The sequence below is a fragment of the Electrona antarctica genome (genome assembly GCF_951216825.1).
Source record: "Electrona antarctica genome assembly, chromosome: 21".
Classification (NCBI taxonomy): Eukaryota; Metazoa; Chordata; class Actinopteri; order Myctophiformes; family Myctophidae; genus Electrona; species Electrona antarctica.
Genome location: NC_136802.1, coordinates 38,936,583 through 38,955,603, shown reverse-complemented (window position 1 = coordinate 38,955,603; position 19,021 = coordinate 38,936,583). Strand labels below are relative to the sequence as shown.

Sequence of the window (19,021 nt, the reverse complement as noted above, 5' to 3'; positions counted from 1 at the left end):
TTTAAGTACATTTGGATGCAATACTTTTTCACTTTTACTCAAGTACATTTTCAATTCCGGACTACACGGTTAATGCAATTCTCTGTGCTCGTTGGATCAATGCTGTGTTGTGTCATGGCCGCCCAATGCATTTCCAATGGAGGTCACATGGTTTGACACAACATTGTGTTGTGTGAGGGGGAGGGGCGCAGTCGAAACACAGCTGAAAGCCATACAACAGACCATGTGACCTCCATTGGAAATGCATTGGGGGCGGCCATGACACTCACAACAAAAATCACTGCATTAACCGTGTGAGCTCAGCCTACTTGTAACAGAGTATATTTCTACATTGCAGTATTGATACTTTTACTTAAGTAAAACATTTGAGTACTTTTTCCGTCACTGGGTAAACACATACATCAAGTGCAGAGATACAGTGTAGTGTAGTGCCTCAGTAAGCTATATTCTCACGACTAAAGCGCGAACCCTAGCATCAAATGTCTAAAACCATATACTATCAAAAAATAATAACCATAACATATATTGTATATAGATTTTGAACTGTAGACAAACATTTGAGAGGTGTGTTTGAGCGTCTAATGTTTATCATAAGGGTTATGATGATAGCTGTGATGTGCTGTGATGAAGGCTTGGCTACCGTAGCTATAACCCATCTTCTACATCCTGACAGTTTTCTGAAAAAGCTGTTTCTATGTCAGTCGTTTTTCGATTTTTCAAAAATAGCAGACCTACAAGCTCGTAGCGCGCCACTCGGTGGCGCGCTATGAGCTTGTAGATCTGCTATTTTTCAATAGCTAAAGCATAACATAATGCTAACACCAAAAGGGGTTCCCGCCCAAAATGGGATAAAATGAGTGTTGCATCAATAAATGACAGGGACAAGGTGAGTCATTTAGCGTGTCCTGCCTCATGACAATGTGGGGAATGTGGAACCGATTTGAAAGTGTCACTTTGGATGATGTTATCATGTGTTTTTTCCCACGGTTCCTTCGTTCAACAACAACAGCGATGTCATGTTTTTTCGGTCATCTTCAGGTCACACAATAAGATGCCATTCCACATTGTTCTGCCTGAAATCAGATTTATTTGCCACATTGTTTTCCAATCCCAAACACACACACACACGAATGACTGGAGACCATCTAAATCGGTTGTTGTGCATGCATTGCTCACCAAATCAAATTACAGACGAGTCGACCAAGTTGATTTCTTGGCATCGATTCATCCACTTAAATCTTTCTCCATTCTATGAATCTTTCCTCACCTCATTGACAGTGTCATGTAATCTAATCTTAAAGTCAGCTAACTGTAGGCTACTGTGTGTGTGTGCGTGCGTCTGTGCGTGCATGTGTGCGCATGTGTGCGCATGTGTGTGTGTGTGTGTGTGTGTTTGTGCGCACGTGTGTGTGTGTGTGTGTGTGTGTGTGTGTGTGTGTGTGTGTGTGTGTGTGTGTGTGTGTGTGTGTGCATGTGAATGTGTGCATGTCTATGTGTGCGTGGCTGCGTGCGCAGCCCTGCCCATGCTGTTGTCCATGGTCCAGGGTGCTGACAGACTTCCTGCGGACGAGGGCTCACAGGAAGTGCTGCGCGGGAAGCTCCGCCTCCTCGAGGCCGACAGCGTCGAGGTCACCGCTCTGTTCACGGTAACTTGTGACAAATGCACATAATGTTTTTGTATTTATCTGCTGGACCTATGCATGTTATTATGTACGTGTGATGTATGTACATGTGAAGTGACTTTACAGTTAATTCTAACATTTCTGGTTCAGATGAGAGGTAACGGGTCTGACTCTGATACAGGGGGTAATTGAATGATTGATGGTGTCACCCAACTTTATTTATAGGGGAAGTGACACAGGGAATGGGGATCAAATGGACAAACGAACCTAGGTGCTAGGGTGCACATTGGACAGAGAGGAGCTCCGTGGCGCCAGATAGGCCTACCGGTTAAATCACTATCCAAGGTTTAACGCGTAGTATCTGCAGCCAAGGCAAAGGACAATCGAGCCAGCGGGAGGGGGGTTGAGTTGTGATTATTGATTGTTGATTCCGGTTGTTTCCAATGTAAACTGTGTGTATATTGCTTGCCAGAGTTAACCCGACGATCCCGTTGTTTTTTCCTTTAGCAATAATTATCCTTTCAGTGTAAAAGGCCGATTGTTACAAACTCATGCACACGCACGCATGCACACGTGCGTGCACACACACACATGCAGGTGTGCACATACACACACACACACACACACACACACACACACACACACACACACACACACACACACACACACACACACACACACAACGAAAACTAACAAATTCACGAAAACTAAAATTGAAAAAACATTTTCGTTAACTGAACTAAATAGAAACTATAATAAAAAAACTAAATGAAACTGTATTGTGCTACTGTTTACAAAACAACTAACTAAAATGAACTGAAACTAGATAAAGTGCCCCTCAGTGCACAGGTCTCCACCAGGCCAGGTCAGGTTGTGGCCTCCTGGTGGCGCTGTAATAGGCCAATGTGAAAAGGGTGCCATTTGCTCTTACGCCTTGGATGGCAATTGGATGATTTGGAGGCATCCAGGGAGAGTGTGTGCAAAATGTGGCATCGACCTGGTTAACGGTGCCGGAGATTAGCTGGTAACAGACGGACCGACGCACACACGCACGGACGGAGTGCAAAACATACTCTCTCCCCATGCCTTCGGCCTGGTGGAGACAATACAAACTAGCATCACGCACGTGCACGCACGCACACAAGCACACGCGCGCACGCACGCACACACGCACACACGCACACACGCACACACACACACACACACACACACACACACACACACACACACACAGTCATTCCATTTCTAAACATGAATAGTGTGTATGTTTTTTGTTTTATCATAACAGTAATACGTGTATAACGGAGGGCATTCTCTGCTGCTGTTATGGCTACAGTGGGGTCTAATTGCTACTGTGGGCAGTAAAGTAATCATTCCCATACTGTAATCAGAGTAAAGGATGTTTCAACAAGGGTATTATTGCTTACTGTATGTCGTCTCTGTCTGTCCTCATGGGTCCCCCCTTTTTTTCCCTCACTGTATATGTTTCTTTTCCCTTTTTACCTCCATTATGATGAATTCCTGTTCTGTTCTTTGTCTATATAGAAGTGTCTATTTGTACGTCTCTAAATGTTTTGATGAATTGAACATGGTGGACCCTGTTGTAAACAAGTGTAATGCTTAATTGGGTCGTCCACTCACAGTTAACAGCCTTTGTATTGAGTTTGTGCTCGAAATGTACTGTAATTCTGCAAACTGTTAATAAATATTTCAATGAATCAATCAATCAATCCAAAACTGTTACTTTTCAGGATTCAAGTTCAAGAGCATCAAAAGCAGCAGATCTACAAGCTCGCAGCGCATCGCTTCATGCCACGTTTCGAGCTTGTGGATCTGCTACTACTTATGATGTTTTTGTGTGACATATTTGTGTGATATTTATGTTTTTAACCCATTTTGGGCGGGAGCCCCTTTTGGTGTTAGCATTATGTTATGCTTTAGCTATTGAAAAATAGCAGATCTACAAGCTCATAGCGCGCCACCGAGTGGCGCGCTACGAGCTTGTAGGTCTGCTATTTTTGAAAAATCGAAGAAGGACTGACATAGAAACATAGCATCAGGATTTAGAAGACATTTTTAGAATCTGATCTCAGGTCAAAAATAATCGACTACTCAATAATAAACTACTCAAATAATCGCGTTGCATCAGCTCCTCCCTGCCTACAGAGAGAAACTAAAGCCTGTGTGGTCATTGTTGAAAACAGTGAATAAACAGATCAGAGGATCAGATCACAGGTACTGTACTCTGTCTGGAGAAGCTAGAAAAACTGGTTTTACAGTCAATGAGCAACTAGTCGGAACTTAGGTGTGCAACTGGAGCGAGTCCAGGGGTGCGAGGCAGGAAAGACAACAGTTCCATGTTATTACATCTTAGTCAGGTCATGCATAGCATCGGAAACCCAGACGTTTTATTTCCTGGAAGAAAGAAAAAGGGCATGCATGACCTTTGACCTTTGTGCCTCACTGGCACAGCAAACACGCTCCGCGTGGTCCTCCAGGGTCAAGAGATGCACTTATCATGGAGTTCTATTTCACACAATGGTTCCGTATTTAACCCATTATGTTATGCTTTAGCTATTGAAAAATAGCAGATCTACAAGCTCGTAGCGCGCCACCGAGTGGCGCGCTACGAGCTTGTAGTTCTGCTATTTTTGAAAAATCGAAGAACGACTGACATAGAAACATAGCTTTTTCAGAAAACTGTCAGGATGTAGAAGACATTTTTAGAATCTGATCTCAGGTCAAAATGGGTTAATGTTAATCATCAGCTGTTATCAACACCATTCAATGAAGTCGTATGGACATTTCCACATACTGACGTTACAAATCACCCGTGCTGCGGGTTACAAATCACCTGTGCTGTGGGTTAAAACTCACCCGTGCTGTGGGTTACAAATCACCCGTGCTGCGGGTTACAAATCAAGCTTGTTTTGAGCCAAAAAGAAGAATCAGATATATTAGATATTAGATATATTAGATTCTAAAAACTGCGTTCCCATTGACAGCATAAGTCCGCTGAATTTTCACTTCGTTTTTTTTCCCGCACCGCAACCGGAGTGTTACGAGCGCGTACATAACACAGTTGTGAACCGTAATCAATTTATATTAAAATAGATGTCAAAAGGCGATCTCGGCAGGGAGGGGGGTTGGACCAGGAGGCGTCAAAAGGCGTAAATGAGTTAAAATATTCTCTCTCTCTCTCTCTCTAGGAGTTGTCAGCTCACCTCCTGTCCATCAACTGTGACGAGAACGTCATGTTTGTAACATTCAAAACATTTGAAGAAATATGGAAGTTCACTACATATTGCACATTAGGTATGTACTCATGGAGTGTGATTTATATTGGATTACATTCTTGTGCAAATAAATGGGTGTATTTGTCGTAGGCCTAATGAAATTGCATGTATGGGACTTTTTGGGAATTGACAAAAATGCAAATGAGACAATAGAATTCATATCACATCTCTGCTTTCCTTGTCTTGTCCCGTGATCTCCTCTCCCCTCCTCTCCCCCCTCTCTCCTCTCCCCCCTCTCCTCTCCCCTCCCCCCCTCTCCTCTCCCCTTCCCTCCTCTCCCCCCTCATCCTCTCCTCTCCTCTCCTCTCCTCTCCTCTCCTCTCCTCTCCTCTCCTCTCCTCTCCTCTCCTCTCCTCTCCTCTCCTCTCCCCCTCCTCTCGCCCCTCCTCTCCCCTCTCTCCTCTCCCCCCTCATCTCCCCTCTCTCCTCTCCTCCCTCATCTCCCCCCTCCTCTCCCCCCTCCTCTCTCCTCTCCTCTCCCCCCTCATCTCCCCCCTCTCCTCTCCTCTCCCCTCTCCTCCCTCATCTCCCCCCTCCTCTCGCCCCTCCTCTCCCCTCTCATCTCCCCCCTCTCCTCTCCTCTCCTCCCTCATCTCCCCCCTCCTCTCCCCCCTCCTCTCTCCTCTCCTCTCCCCCCTCTCCTCTCCCCCTCCCCATCCCCTGCAGGTTTTGTGGGTCAGTGCATGGAGAGTCTGTTGCTGGACCAGGAGTTCTGGTTGGACAGTGTGGACGAGGACAAGGCCGTGGGCATGGAGGTGTCCATCCAGGAGGACACGATGAGCCTCATGTACCAGGGCCTCCTGATGCAGGAAGGTAAACACACTGAGTCTCCTCATGCAGGACGGTATATAGGTCAACATGTACCAAGGCCTCCTGGTGCAGGACGGTAGGTCAACATGTACCAAGGCCTCCTCATGCAGGGCGGTAGGTCAACATTTACCAAGGCCTCCTCATGCAGGGCAGTAGGTCAACATTTACCAAGGCCTCCTCATGCAGGACGGTATAGGTCAACATGTACCAAGGCCTCCTCATGCAGGACGGTATAGGTCAACATGTACCAAGGCCTCCTCATGCAGGATGGTATAGGTCAACATGTACCAAGTCCTCCTCATGCAGGACGGTAGGTCAACATGTACCAAGGCCTCCTCATGCAGGACGGTAGGTCAACATGTACCAAGGCCTCCTCATGCAGGGGGATTAGGTCAACATGTACCAAGGTCTCCTGATGCAGGAAGGTAAACACACTGAGCCTCCTCATGCAGGATGGTATAGGTCAACATGTACCAAGGCCTCCTCATGCAGGATGGTATAGGTCAACATGTACCAAGGCCTCCTCATGCAGGACGGTAGGTCAACATGTACCAAGGCCTCCTCATGCAGGACGGTAGGTCAACATGTACCAAGGCCTCCTCATGCAGGACAGTAGGTCAACATGTACCAAGGCCTCCTCATGCAGGACAGTAGGTCAACATGTGCCAAGGCCTCCTCATGCAGGATGGTAGGTCAACATGTACCAAGGCCTCCTCATGCAGGACAGTAGGTCAACATGTGCCAAGGCCTCCTACCACAACCGAACTGCATGCTTAACCACTGTAACCCTCCATATTGTGGGGAAACCTTCCCCAAAACATCCTGGAGAATGCTCCACGCGTCCCAGACTCTTATACCTTCCCTAAAACAACCTGGGCAACGCTCCACATGTACCAGACTCTTATACCTTCCCTAAAACAACCCGGGCAGCGCTCCACATGTCCCAGACCCTTCTACCTTCCCTAAAACAACCTGGGCAACGCTCCACATGTCCCAGACTCTTCTACCTTCCCTAAAACAACCTGGGCAACGCTCCACATGTCCCAGACTCTTCTACCTTCCCTAAAACAACCTGGGCAACGCTCCACATGTCCCAGACTCTTCTACCTTCCCTAAAACAACCTGGGCAACGCTCCACATGTCCCAGACTCTTCTACCTTCCCTAAAACATCAGAGAGAACGCTCCACACATCCCAGACTCTTCTACCTTCCCTAAAACATCCGGGACAACTCCCCCATTGCAGTTATAGAACTCCACTCACTTCCAATATTCGTAGTCTGAAGACTCACCTCTTCAGACTCCACCTTAGCCCGTAGCAGTTGTCGTACCATCTAGCCTTGACGACCTCGCAGGCTTATTCAAAAGTTAAAAATGTAATTTAGATAGCATGTATTGTACAGTAGACAGATCCCAGATACATTTACCTGGCATCCTATAGTGTGTATAGTTTCAATGTACAGATTATTTATTTGTAATTGTATTATGCTGTTTTTAGACTGATGCTAGGTTATTGGTTTACCTATGATCCTAGATTACTCATTATGTAATTCGATGTATCCATTCCCTTGTGTTTACCCTGCTTAATCCATTTTGGGCGGGAACCCCTTTTGGCGTTAGCATTATGATATGCTTTAGCTATTGAAAAATAGCAGATCTACAAGCTCATAGCGCGCCACTCGGTGGCGCGCTATGAGCTTGTAGGTCTGCTATTTTTGAAAAATCGAAGAACGACTGACATAGAAACATAGCTTTTTCAGAAAACTGTCAGGATGTAGAAGACATTTTTAGAATCTGATCTCAGGTCTCAGGAGTGTCTGCTAAATGCCTCAATTGGAAATTGTAGATGGCAGAAAATAGATTGACAGGCTCACAACAACGCATCAATCAAAGATCGTCACAAATAGCAATGCACTCTTTTATTTCTGTCCAACAGGCTCGCTGTTCGCCAGCTGCACCGCCAACCAGATGTTCGACAGCTCCACCTTCGGAGGGGACCTGTACCTGGAGCAGGGAGACATAGCCCAGTTCGAGCCTCCCTTCCTGGGCTCCGGGTGGACCGTGCACTGCCTGGGCGATGGAGCCCGAGGAACCAAACCCAACCCTACGCTGGAGCCCGTCGTTCCCTTCTATCAGTGGGTCACTATCATATCAATACTGTGTGTGTGTGTGTGTGTTAAGGCTGTACCTTAGCCCTTTTTTTTGGACTCGAACTTCGGCAGGAATTCCCGAGCGAACATCCGGACCATTTGTTTCCAATTAATTTAAAAAATAACCTTTGAGATATCCGAGCGCAGCGCGTCTCCCCTGCTCTTTATCAATCTCTCTCGTCTCTCCCAACACACACACACACACACACACACACACACACACACACACACACACACACAAACACCGTCAAGTGGCTCCGCGTAAACAAAACAGCTGATCTGCAAGCTCACGTGAGCTTGCTGGCAGGCAGCTAAAACAGCGTATATTGCTCGTTATTTGTTCCACCTGTGTATTCTGGGAGGCGCATTGAAGTGAAGTGGGCACAGGGCAAAAGCAGATCCTCCGTGACCGTTTTGCTTAACAATGATCAGAGTTCCCTACTTTTTGTGATGTGATGCTAGAGAGCATATGCTAATATATCATGGCCCCTGTCAGCGATCATGCTGGTGTGTGTGTGTGTGTGTGAGAGAGACGCGTCAGACATTCCATTCAATTCACCTCAGCTGCAGGTCAATCACCAAATTACAAGCACTGGAGATGGGACAGCAGAACTAGGAGATATTTCTTTAAAAAAATCTTAACTTCTGACAGGAATGCACTAGAAACTTACTTTTTTTTTTACATGCTCATATCGCATTCTCGCCGAGATATATTTTCGAGTTAATAAAAAAAGGGAAAAAATAATAATATTTTTTATTTAATAAAAAAATAAAAATAAATAAAACGAATGGTTCAAGCCCATTAATTAAGATTCGAGTGCCAACCCTAACGAGCGAACATTCGAACCTTGAATGTTTGGGGACAGCCTTAGTGTGTGTGTGTGTGTGTGTGTGTGTGTGTGTGTGTGTGTGTGTGTGTGTGTGTGTGTGTCTGTGTGTGTGTGTGTGTGCGTGTACTTGAATTATTACGCTTGTGAGGGATAAAAGTGAGGACAACTTTCCAGATCCTCACAAGAGAAATAGTAGTCTTATGGTTATAAAAAAAGATTTGGGGAGTTTGGCTTATACAATTAGGACAAGATTGGGTTTACGGTTAAGTTCATTATACACAACTTCCGTTTGTGTCATGATGACTCATGAGTCTCATGGCATGAGTACATCCACACAGAATTTGAAAGTCTTTGAACATTTTGGAAAATATTTGCCTGAAGAAGGTCGAAAGACCGAAACGTTGCACTTTGCCATTAAAAAAAAAAGCTCTTGAACCAGCAAGTGGTCTCCCTCCTCCTCCACGTTTGCTGCTTTGTCGCCTACACACCTGCTGTTAATGAGTCGAGTGTGCGGAAGTCTTCTCTTCGAAAATATTTGCCTGTAATGACTTCAGGTTAACTGCTCCCCCCTGTCAGGTGAAAAGAAGCAGCTTGGACTACTCATGCATAGAAGGAAGCATGGGATCAGTCCGCTGTTCCCCCCCCCCCAGGTTGGCAGAGGAAGTGTAGCGCCCAGGATTACATTAGATAATCGACACTGGGTGAAAAATGGGTTGCAAAATCGTGGGATAAAAATTAATACAAAAAAAGAAAGTGGTTAATTGTGTGCCCAAGACGTCCACAGACGTCCTGGGAATTACCCGTATGTGGGGCCCAAGAAGTTTTTTATAAAAAAAAATTATGTCAAAAAAATGAATGTAAAAAGTGGGCACCCTGGGTTACTATTTTGAAAGTGTTGCGTGGGCACACAATGTGTTAACTTGAGTATGGAGTTATTGAATGATAGGATATGGTGGATATGCTATGTCTGCCCACAGGTGGTTCTTGAAGTCCTGTCCAGAAAACATTCTGGTTGGTGGAGGCAAGCCGGCCTGTGAGTTTGCTCTCCAATTCGGTGAGTAGCACTTAAGAGCCAAATGACCTCCACATTGTTTATGTTTGGATATACATATTATCTGAGAACATTAAGAAAAACGTGATGGAACCAAACCATTAGGATGTTCATGTTCTTTTTTTTGTGCACAAAAAAAGAAAAAGAAAATCCTTGTAGTTGCCCAGTTTTGAAGCAAATGTTTTCCACATCTAATGTGGGAAAGCACATGGGAAAGTCCTTTATTTGTACAATTTGTGGAAAAAGCTTTAAACTTCACCTTTTTTTTCCTGCCTTGGGAGCTATGAACAAAAACTAATTTCACCCACTCTTTTACTTTACTGTGACGGTGACAATACATTCTGATTCTGAATGTAATCTAATTTAATTTAACCCATTAAGACCTGACGTTTTTCAAAAATAGCAGATGTACATGCTCGCAGCCCGGCATGAAGTGACACGCTGTGAGCTTGTAGATCTGCTATTCTTTGAACAGCCAACGCTAAAATGATGATGCTTTACCGGTTTTACTGGGTTGAACTAATCTAATCTAATCGAGACTAATATAATATAATATAGCCTAATTTAACACAATACTGCCCATCCCTCCAGACCAGAGGGTGGCGCCAGTGCCAGCAAAATCCGCAAAATAAGCATAGAAGACGGGTCACTTCCGCGTTATTATTTATCCCACCGCAGTTCTAGGAAAGCCCTGCTGTGATTGGCCAGTAGTCGTTGTGATTGACAGTTCTCGTTTTTGCGACCAGTCATTAGTCATACAACTACAACCTATCTCAAACCCTCACCCTAAACCTAAGCCCCCACGGGGCAGCACACCTAAACCTAACCTTAACTCATGTCTAAACAATGACTAGTCTAAACTAAGTATGCACCCCCCTAAACCTAACCCGAACGGCCTAACCTCAGTAAAACGATGCCTTCCCGGGGAGCCAATCAGACACATGGTGAGGCGGGTCTACCCTAGAACGTTGGTGGGATTCATAATCACGCGTCACTTCCGCACACGCCGGAAGTGATGTAGTGTTGTTTCTGTAGTGTAAGGATAGGGAAGGGACAGACCATCACCCCCAGAGCAGCCATGATGATCAGTGTGGCTTGGATTAACGTTTTAACCCATTTTGGGCGGGAACCCCTTTTGGTGTTTTAAACATTATGTTATAATTTAGCTATTGAAAAATAGCAGATCTTCAAGCTCGTGAACATATTCATTTCAGAAAACTGGAGGATTTAGAAGATTTCTTTTAATTTCGAGGTCAGGCCTGAATGGGTTAATAGGCTATAAACATGGCATTTTATGCCATTCTGAATAAATAAAGACTAATAACCCTGTGCGCGTGCACGTGTACCGCGGATTATCATGTACGCCGTTTCTACAAGGAGAGGCCTATGGATGCTAGGCCTATAATGGTATAATTATAAATATAATCTAATCTAAACTAATCTCCTATAATGTAATGTAATCTCTCAGCCAGAGGCAGATGTGTGGCCTCTGCAGATTACGACGCCGAGGGACCCGACGAGCTCACTGTGGCGTCCGGCGATGACATAATCATCGTGGGACTGCTGGTGTCCTGCTTTGATTGGTTCGTGGGGAGGCTGGAGGCGACGGGGGAGGTGGGGCTGGTCAGGACCGGCCTGGTCAAACCGTCCAATGACATCTGTGAGTAAGTGAAGCGTAGTCCAATTAGAAGCTTTTTATTTCAGTGGTTCATAAAGTAAGTGGAGCGTAAGCGCCTCTGTTTACTGGTCCAATTAGAAGCTTTTATTTCAATGGTTCTCAAAGTGCGGTCCGGGGACCCCAGCTAGATTCGTTAACACATTAACTGCCAGGTGTTAAGTAATTATACTCAATATTGTGAGGCTAGCCATTAGATAAGTCAGGGATAATTTCGCGGAGGTGCCATAATCACCCTGAAGGGTTTTATTTCTCAACAATGACCGGCTGGCCGTCAATTATACAGCTTATTGTACGGCTACTTAATAAATTAATTCATAAATTGACAACAAAAGTAACAACAAAACTATAAGTATTTGCTTGCTTACGGTAATGAAAGTATAAATCCGTCTTGGGTGGACACGGTCTCCTCAGAAAACAAGGAAGTGTTGATCAAATAGAATCGGTTTTCGGTTACGGCATCATCTATTTCTCGCTTCTCGTTTGTGAGCAACGTTTAGCTGTAAATGCATTGTGCGTGATGTGTGTGTACATGGCTGCCGTGATGGATACGACACAACATCAAGCAGTGCAGCCAGGTGCTCTGAGCCTTTGATTAGACAGCGGTCTCTTAATTGAGTTCATCGGCCATTAATCCAGAAATAACACAACGGTGAATTCAGCGATCAGAATCAAGCATTAAACCAAGCCGTGTAAGAATAATGTGTATTATTATTGTCATCGTAACAACAATGTGCCTTGTGCATGGAGGACACAAATGGTTGCGAACGCAGTGAGCACTAACTATGAGACCTAGCAGAACATGTCTGTGTGTCTGTCTGTCTGTCTGTCTGTGTGTGTGTGTCACGTTGTAAGACCACCCGCCCGCCGCCAGAGGGCGCAGCTGTATCACACACAAAAAACACACACACAAAAACTTAACTTAAAAAGAAAAAAACGTACAAAAAAAACGTAAAGAAAAAACACACACGCACGCACACATACAAATACAACACACTAAAAAAAGATCTTAAAAAAAAACTTAACTTAACTAAAAAAATAATAATAATAATAAAAAAACCTTAAAAAAGTAGGTAATTTATTCTAACTGTTATTGCAATTTACGAGCTGCGTTCGCTTCCCGCGTTCGCGCGTCTTACTTGTAGACAGAAAAGTAGCAGAGACCGTCCAATCTTCCCCCGTTTCAGATTGGCAGACATCTTCCCGGACGAAGAAGAGAGAGGGAGTTCTTCAGTACTCTGAACAATCTGTCTCCGTTTCAGATCGGCAGACATCTTCCTGGACGAAGAGGAGAGGGAGTTCTTCAGACTGAGAGAGGAGCAGGTCATCGAGGAGACCGTGGACCTGTTGAAGAAGACGGCTCAGATTGACGTCGGCTACATCTACAAGCTGGGTAACACAGATGACATTGATCAGTGGTTCCCAAACCTTTTCATGTCAAGGACCCCCAAATCAACATGTATTAGATTGCATGCATTTGAAAACATGTGCCAGTGATCCCATTAAAGGTATATTCAGTGATTTCACTTAATTCAAATATCACTTTTTTTTCCTTTTTTTTCGGATAATCCTCCCTACTATAAAGTGTGCTGACCATATAAGGAGTTCCTCCCTGTCCCCAGTGAGCCCCTGGAGTCAAAAAACCCTAGTTTCGGTTTGGGCTTTGGGTGGCAAAGCCTTCATCCAATCAGGATGAGAGGGGCCTTCCTCCAATCATGATCGAGTGGGGAGGGCATTGGTGCACGTGCTGTTGGTCTGTTGTACTTCCCCCACTGTAGAGCGTGTGCATGTGCACATCTTGTTACCGGGTGGACCGTGTTTTTTTTCCAAATCACTGAATGCTCCTTTAAGGGAAGATTTTTACGGCTCTAGCAGTGATTTTCACACGCATTAGGCTACGGACCCCCCGATTTAATGGCATTTCTACCTCTGGTACCCCAACTTATATTGTAAAACCACTGTTAATTTAACTCTGAGAGTGTACAAATGGAACCAAATGTGTACACTCTCAGAGTTACAGACCCATAAGGGTCCATTTGGTTCCTAACTATCTCTAATTGAGCTATGGTACCCCCTGGAACTCCCTCAAGTACCCCTAGGGGTCCCCGGGGTCCCACTTTGGGAACCACGGACAGAGATAATGTTGTCGATTAAATAATCGTCCAAAGATGAAGGAATGACAAAGTTCTTCAGGGTGAAGTATTGAGAATTTATTAAGAAGATTCAGCAGAGAAACAATATACAGAGAGTGAGGAACAGGCCTCCGTGCCTGTTCCAGCAGCCCCTCCGGGCACAAGCCTCCTCAACCCTATTCTCAGACAGTCCTTATAGTCTTGTCTTAACAGAGATGCTATACAAAATGTTCATATAAGGATCTGCGCTAAAGATAAGGGTGACACACAAATAAGTATACCTTTGCTGACAGCATGGAGGAGTCAAGTCAGCTGTTAGATTGACAGCTGCATGAATTAGACTGAGCACATTGGTGAGCAAAGAGACTTAATGGAAGGAAGATAAATACACAATAATGCATATATTTGGCACTGTAGTTGGCATTCTAAAATTCCCCTTACAATAAATAACTCAGTGCCGTTCAAGTTGCGTGCCCATAAGGACAGAATCGTAAATTATCATGTCCGCTATCAGCATGCAACGTTTTGCAGGTACCCCCGAAACGTCAAATATAGTGCTGTATCATGGCATATATATAATAAAATCCTGTCCTCAGCCGTCACCCGTTTGACGTCACGAGTGTAAGAATGCGATTGTCAGCGCATATTTAACTTTTTCCCAACTCACAAATCACGCAGTGTCACAAATCATGCCGTTTGCAAAATACCGTTGCTGTAGTCAGATTTCAAGTTAAAAAGACACACTGGGAGCTAATGTGGGGCTGATTTCAACAGCATATAAACTAGACTGGATTTGAACCCCTATGGGTTTCAGCGATTATCACAAACACATTGCCGTTTTGTTGCAGCAGCACCATGTTGATGAGGAGGCTTGAATGTTCAGCTTGTTTTCATTTACGACTCATTTGCACTCCTCTGTGATTGATTTAATGTGTTTTCATGGATGGTTGGATTTATTTTCAGTTTTTCCTTTTCATCGTTTTGTTCTCAGATCCAAGTAATCAACAGGATCCCGACAAGAAAGCAGCACAAAGTAGGTTTTTTCCATATTTAAAATGTGCCACTTTTTTTCAAATATATATTTTGAAAATAGCAGATCTAGGAGCTCACGTCGCATCACGTCAAATTTACTATATAGGTTTAAAGTGCTCATGTGTTAGTCGCTTCTTTTGGGCTTGTTTTCATACACCTGGTTGCTCATTTCTCTCGCAGAATCTGGCCTTGATTTTGACATGCTGAATTCATATTGATTCTTCATCTCCAGGCATGCAGTCTCTACGGCTGTTTCACCACACATTAATCCTCTCGCTAACCATTTGCAGACGGCTCTTCTCCGGGCCAAGTCGACGCTGAGCCGCCGGCCGACCTCCAGAGGAATATCCTGCGGATTCTCAACCAAGGCAAAGATCCGCCCTCTTCTTGCACCACAGCCAAGACAGATCCGACCCGGGGAGGAGGAGAAGACCCGGAAGTCCCGGAGGCTGCCGCTCCGGCTCCGGCTCCGGCTCCGGCTCCGGCTCCGCGTTTCACCGTCCACCCGGTGGTGGAAGGAGGCGACAACAACAACGCGGAACACTTCGCTCCGCTGCTCGCCTTCCTCGACGGCTCCGACTGCAAGCCGGAGTTCGGCGCCCTCTACGGGCTGACCCCGGAACTCCTCGCCTCCTCCGCCTTCGTCGGCCAAGCGGATGAGGTAGCGTTGATTTCCACTGACGAAAACTAAATAACATAATTGACATAATGATTGGTGACTAAAACTATGACTAAATATACTGACAATTTCGTCAACAAATGTAAAAACTATACTAACATCTTACGGCCGGGCTACACCAGGGTTTTCGCGCACAAAACGCACGCGTTTACTCTAAACGCGTGTGTTGAATTTAGGTCCAGTCCTATTTTAAAAAACGCACGCGCGGAAAAGCCTGGTGTAGCTTGGCCGTTAGGGAGGGAAGAGATCATTTTATGTGTGGTTGCGCTCAGGTGTTGCACTCTGAAAATAGCAGATGTACAAGCTCACAACCCGACGCGTTGTGAGCTTGTAGATCGGCTATTTTCAGCATTTTCAGTAAAATCGGCCATTACGATGCCATCAAAATAAATTTTAGTCGACTAAATCAACTGTAGATTTAGTCGCCTAAAATCTTATGATCTAAAAATCTAAATTTTGCCCGTCAATATCGCGACACTGTAGGACGAGCTGGCGGCCTTCCTGGGCGGGGCGCGGGAAGCGGCGAGGAAGAAGCGGCTGTACTGGTCGCAGAGCCGCCTGTGCTTCCTGCTGGGCAAGCTGTGCGCCGGGAGGTCAAAGTTCAGCCAGGCCCGGGTCTACCTGGAGGAGGCGCTGAGCGTGCCGCGAGACGGCTTCGCGGACATGAGGCTGCTGGCCAGCGTCTACGCCGGCCTGGCCGCCGTGTACCTGGTGCAGAAGAACGGCGAGAAGTACTTTGCGCTGGCGGAGCGCGTCGGCGCCTTGCTCATGGGCTTCCCGTACTGCGCGGAGAGCGTGGAGACCAAGAACTCGGAGGTAAAAAAAATCAAGAAAATGTTATTGTCCATTTGACATTAAATGGAAATTTGCCTTTGGCACACCGGCAGTCGGTATACACCAATAAAAACAACATCTATCTATGAATGCACCATGTCTCTGTCTCAGTAGTGTATGCAGGAACAGACTCGGTGCTCTACAGCCAGTAGAGCACCGAGTTACCTGAAATACACAAATGCATTCACATAACGCAGCGACAGTGATCATGGGCCGAGGGGATTATGTGGTGGAGCTATTTAAGCATTTTCTTAGTTAAAATGTCCACTGCAGTTGGCACAAACGTCTTGGAACCCTTCTTTTTTTAAGAGTTCAAATTGTCATTGTTACGAACGCAGTGAGCACTAACTATGAGACCTATAGCAGAACATGTCTGTGTCTGTCTGTGTGTGTGTCACGCTGTAACACCACCCGCCCGCCACCAGAGGGCGCAGCTGTATCACACACACACACACACACACACACACACACACACACACACACACACACACACACACACACACACACACACACACACACACACACACACACACTTAAAAAAAACCTTAAAAAAGTACGTAATTTATTCTAATTGTTGTTATTGTTGCAATTTACGAGCTGCGTTCGCTTCCCACGTTCGCGCGTCTTACTTGTAAATCTGAATTGTCCTGAAGTTGCAATTGTTTGTCTCCAATGATCTTTAGGTGATGAAGTACGCCCTGAAGAAAGCCGTGCTGTCGCACAACACCATGGCCGAGGCCCGCGCCTGTTACCTACTGGCCAAGCTTCACCTGAGGCGGGGGGAGGGCGGCGCCGCCGAGGCAGCGGGCGCCGTGCCGTTTATCGAGAGACTCCTGGTTCTTTCCACGGTACGGTGGTCACGATTATTACATCATCGTCTAATCGCAAATTATTTGAGGTTATTTTGTCATAAATCGTGTCCGATGTTGAAAAATGTTCGTACATTTTTCGTACAATTTACAAGCTTACAACGTGGCACGCAAGTGACACATTTTAAAGGACCACTTCACAACTTTTCAACCCATCTTCATATAATAGGTCCTCACTAATAATCATGATAAAATACCACCATTCTTTTCTACTCAGTCTGTGTCTCATAGGAGGGCTGTGGGCAGTTCGGAAACCCGTCCACCAGTGACATCATCGTTAGGCATATTTCTTTTAAACAATATGTTTTTACTAAAATGTTTAGATTTTTATCATCGTGAGAACGATGGCTTCCTTTTTCGCATTGCAACTTTTCAGGACTAGAAAGCCTGCAGTTTCTATTAGCTTGGATTCCCCATTGATGATGTCACTGGTGGACGGGTTTGTAAACTGCCCACAGCCCTCCTATGAGACACAGACTGAGTAGAAAGAAATTGTGCCATTTTATCATGATTATTAGTGAGGACCTATTATATGAAGATAGATTGAAAAGTGGTTTAGTGGTCCTTTAAGCGCGTTAAGAAACGCGATTAACCCTGTAAAACCCCGGATTAATTTCTACTTGCAAAAAAAACGATTTCAACCATACTACTACTTTTTACTACTAGGACTTATCAGAGGAAATCATGTAAAAAAATATATATATCTTTTTTTTTGCAAATTTTATGCACATTTATAATAATTGTTAAAATAATAATAATACATTAATAATTTACATTTGGGGGATATCTTTCACAATAATGAATAAAACATGTTCTAGACATTCTAATGATCACAAAAAAACATATATTACAATTATTTTACTTACTTTTATTAGGGTTAAAGGTCATAGGTTAAACATTGAGTCCAGAGATTTTTAATTTGTGTGAATTTCAGCCTCTGTGGGGGGTATTTATATGCAAATATCATGACCAATTGCATTGCAATTAACATCAATGATGACGTTTAGGTGAAAAAAGAACATTAATACAAATGTTTTAATGAATGAATGAATTAAAATATGTTGTAGTATTGCAACGCTGGGTGTTACAGGGTTAAATCGTTAATCGCAAATTATTAGTGTGACAATTAATGGTCAACTTAAATGTAAGTGTCATGGCGACAGCCTCATTCCACGGAGGAGGCGGCGGGCCCCGGAGGTGCGAGTGTCTCCCCCAGCCACGGGTACCTGCTCCTGGGCAGACTGTACCGGGAGCTGGGCCTGCCCCAGCTCAGCTTCAGCTCCAGCAGACAGGCCTCCATGCACCCCTCGGCCAGGCTGAGCGACTGCCTCAGCGCCCTGGCTCTGGTCCTGCAGAACACCGCAGACTTCTACGGGTAGGACTCAGGCCCGTTTTGGGTCTTTATTATACTAAAATTGGCTTTTGGACGGATGGTGACTTGAGTGCATGGGTGTCACAACCGTATAGCATCCGATTCGCTTGGCCCAAGTTTCACATTATGTAGAATGAATGTGTCCACATGGTTGTCTGCATATGGTTGTCGGCGCAACAAAAATGTTGAAAAATGATCATACATTTTCCAACCCCCCCATTCACATGCACTACAAGTTGTAGATTGTCTTTTTTTGACTACTTGTGTTTGGTTACAAAGCTTAGGCAAACAGAAATGTAATTTCTTTTTATCAAAGTTTCTTTATTAATTTTTCAAGTCACATTATGAGTCAAAAATAGCATACAAAAATTGTTGAAAGTTTTTACCCCTCCCTCCCCCCAGAGTTCCCGCTCTGAAAGAGCCACAACCCCTGGTATCTTGTACCATTAACAAAGATACATTGAAATAAAAGGCACATACAAATATACATATTCAAAAATAGAAGTAATTAAGAAATGTAATTTTTAATCAATGAATCAAAAACAACCATCAATTATTAACCCATTTTGGGCGGGAACCCCTTTGTGTTAGCATTATGTAATGCTTTAGCTATTGAAAAATAGCAGATCTACAAGCTCATAGCACGCCACTCTGTGGCGCGCTATGAGCTT

General features: G+C 44.7%; 1 protein-coding gene across 1 annotated transcript in view; it reads left to right on the top strand.

The window, feature by feature from the left end:
* Positions 1–19,021, top strand: part of sh3tc1 (SH3 domain and tetratricopeptide repeats 1) — a gene marked incomplete at its 3' end in the record, with an annotated part of 49,533 nt that overhangs the window by 12,490 nt on the left and 18,022 nt on the right. The window contains exons 3-14 of the mRNA XM_079491366.1: positions 1,516–1,646; positions 4,832–4,937; positions 5,585–5,731; positions 7,663–7,861; positions 9,684–9,760; positions 11,226–11,421; positions 12,695–12,825; positions 14,556–14,597; positions 14,887–15,257; positions 15,759–16,091; positions 16,793–16,957; positions 18,142–18,353. Coding sequence (XP_079347492.1) covers positions 1,516–1,646; positions 4,832–4,937; positions 5,585–5,731; positions 7,663–7,861; positions 9,684–9,760; positions 11,226–11,421; positions 12,695–12,825; positions 14,556–14,597; positions 14,887–15,257; positions 15,759–16,091; positions 16,793–16,957; positions 18,142–18,353 — 2,110 coding nt within the window. The remainder of the gene's footprint in view (positions 1–1,515; positions 1,647–4,831; positions 4,938–5,584; positions 5,732–7,662; positions 7,862–9,683; positions 9,761–11,225; positions 11,422–12,694; positions 12,826–14,555; positions 14,598–14,886; positions 15,258–15,758; positions 16,092–16,792; positions 16,958–18,141; positions 18,354–19,021) is intronic.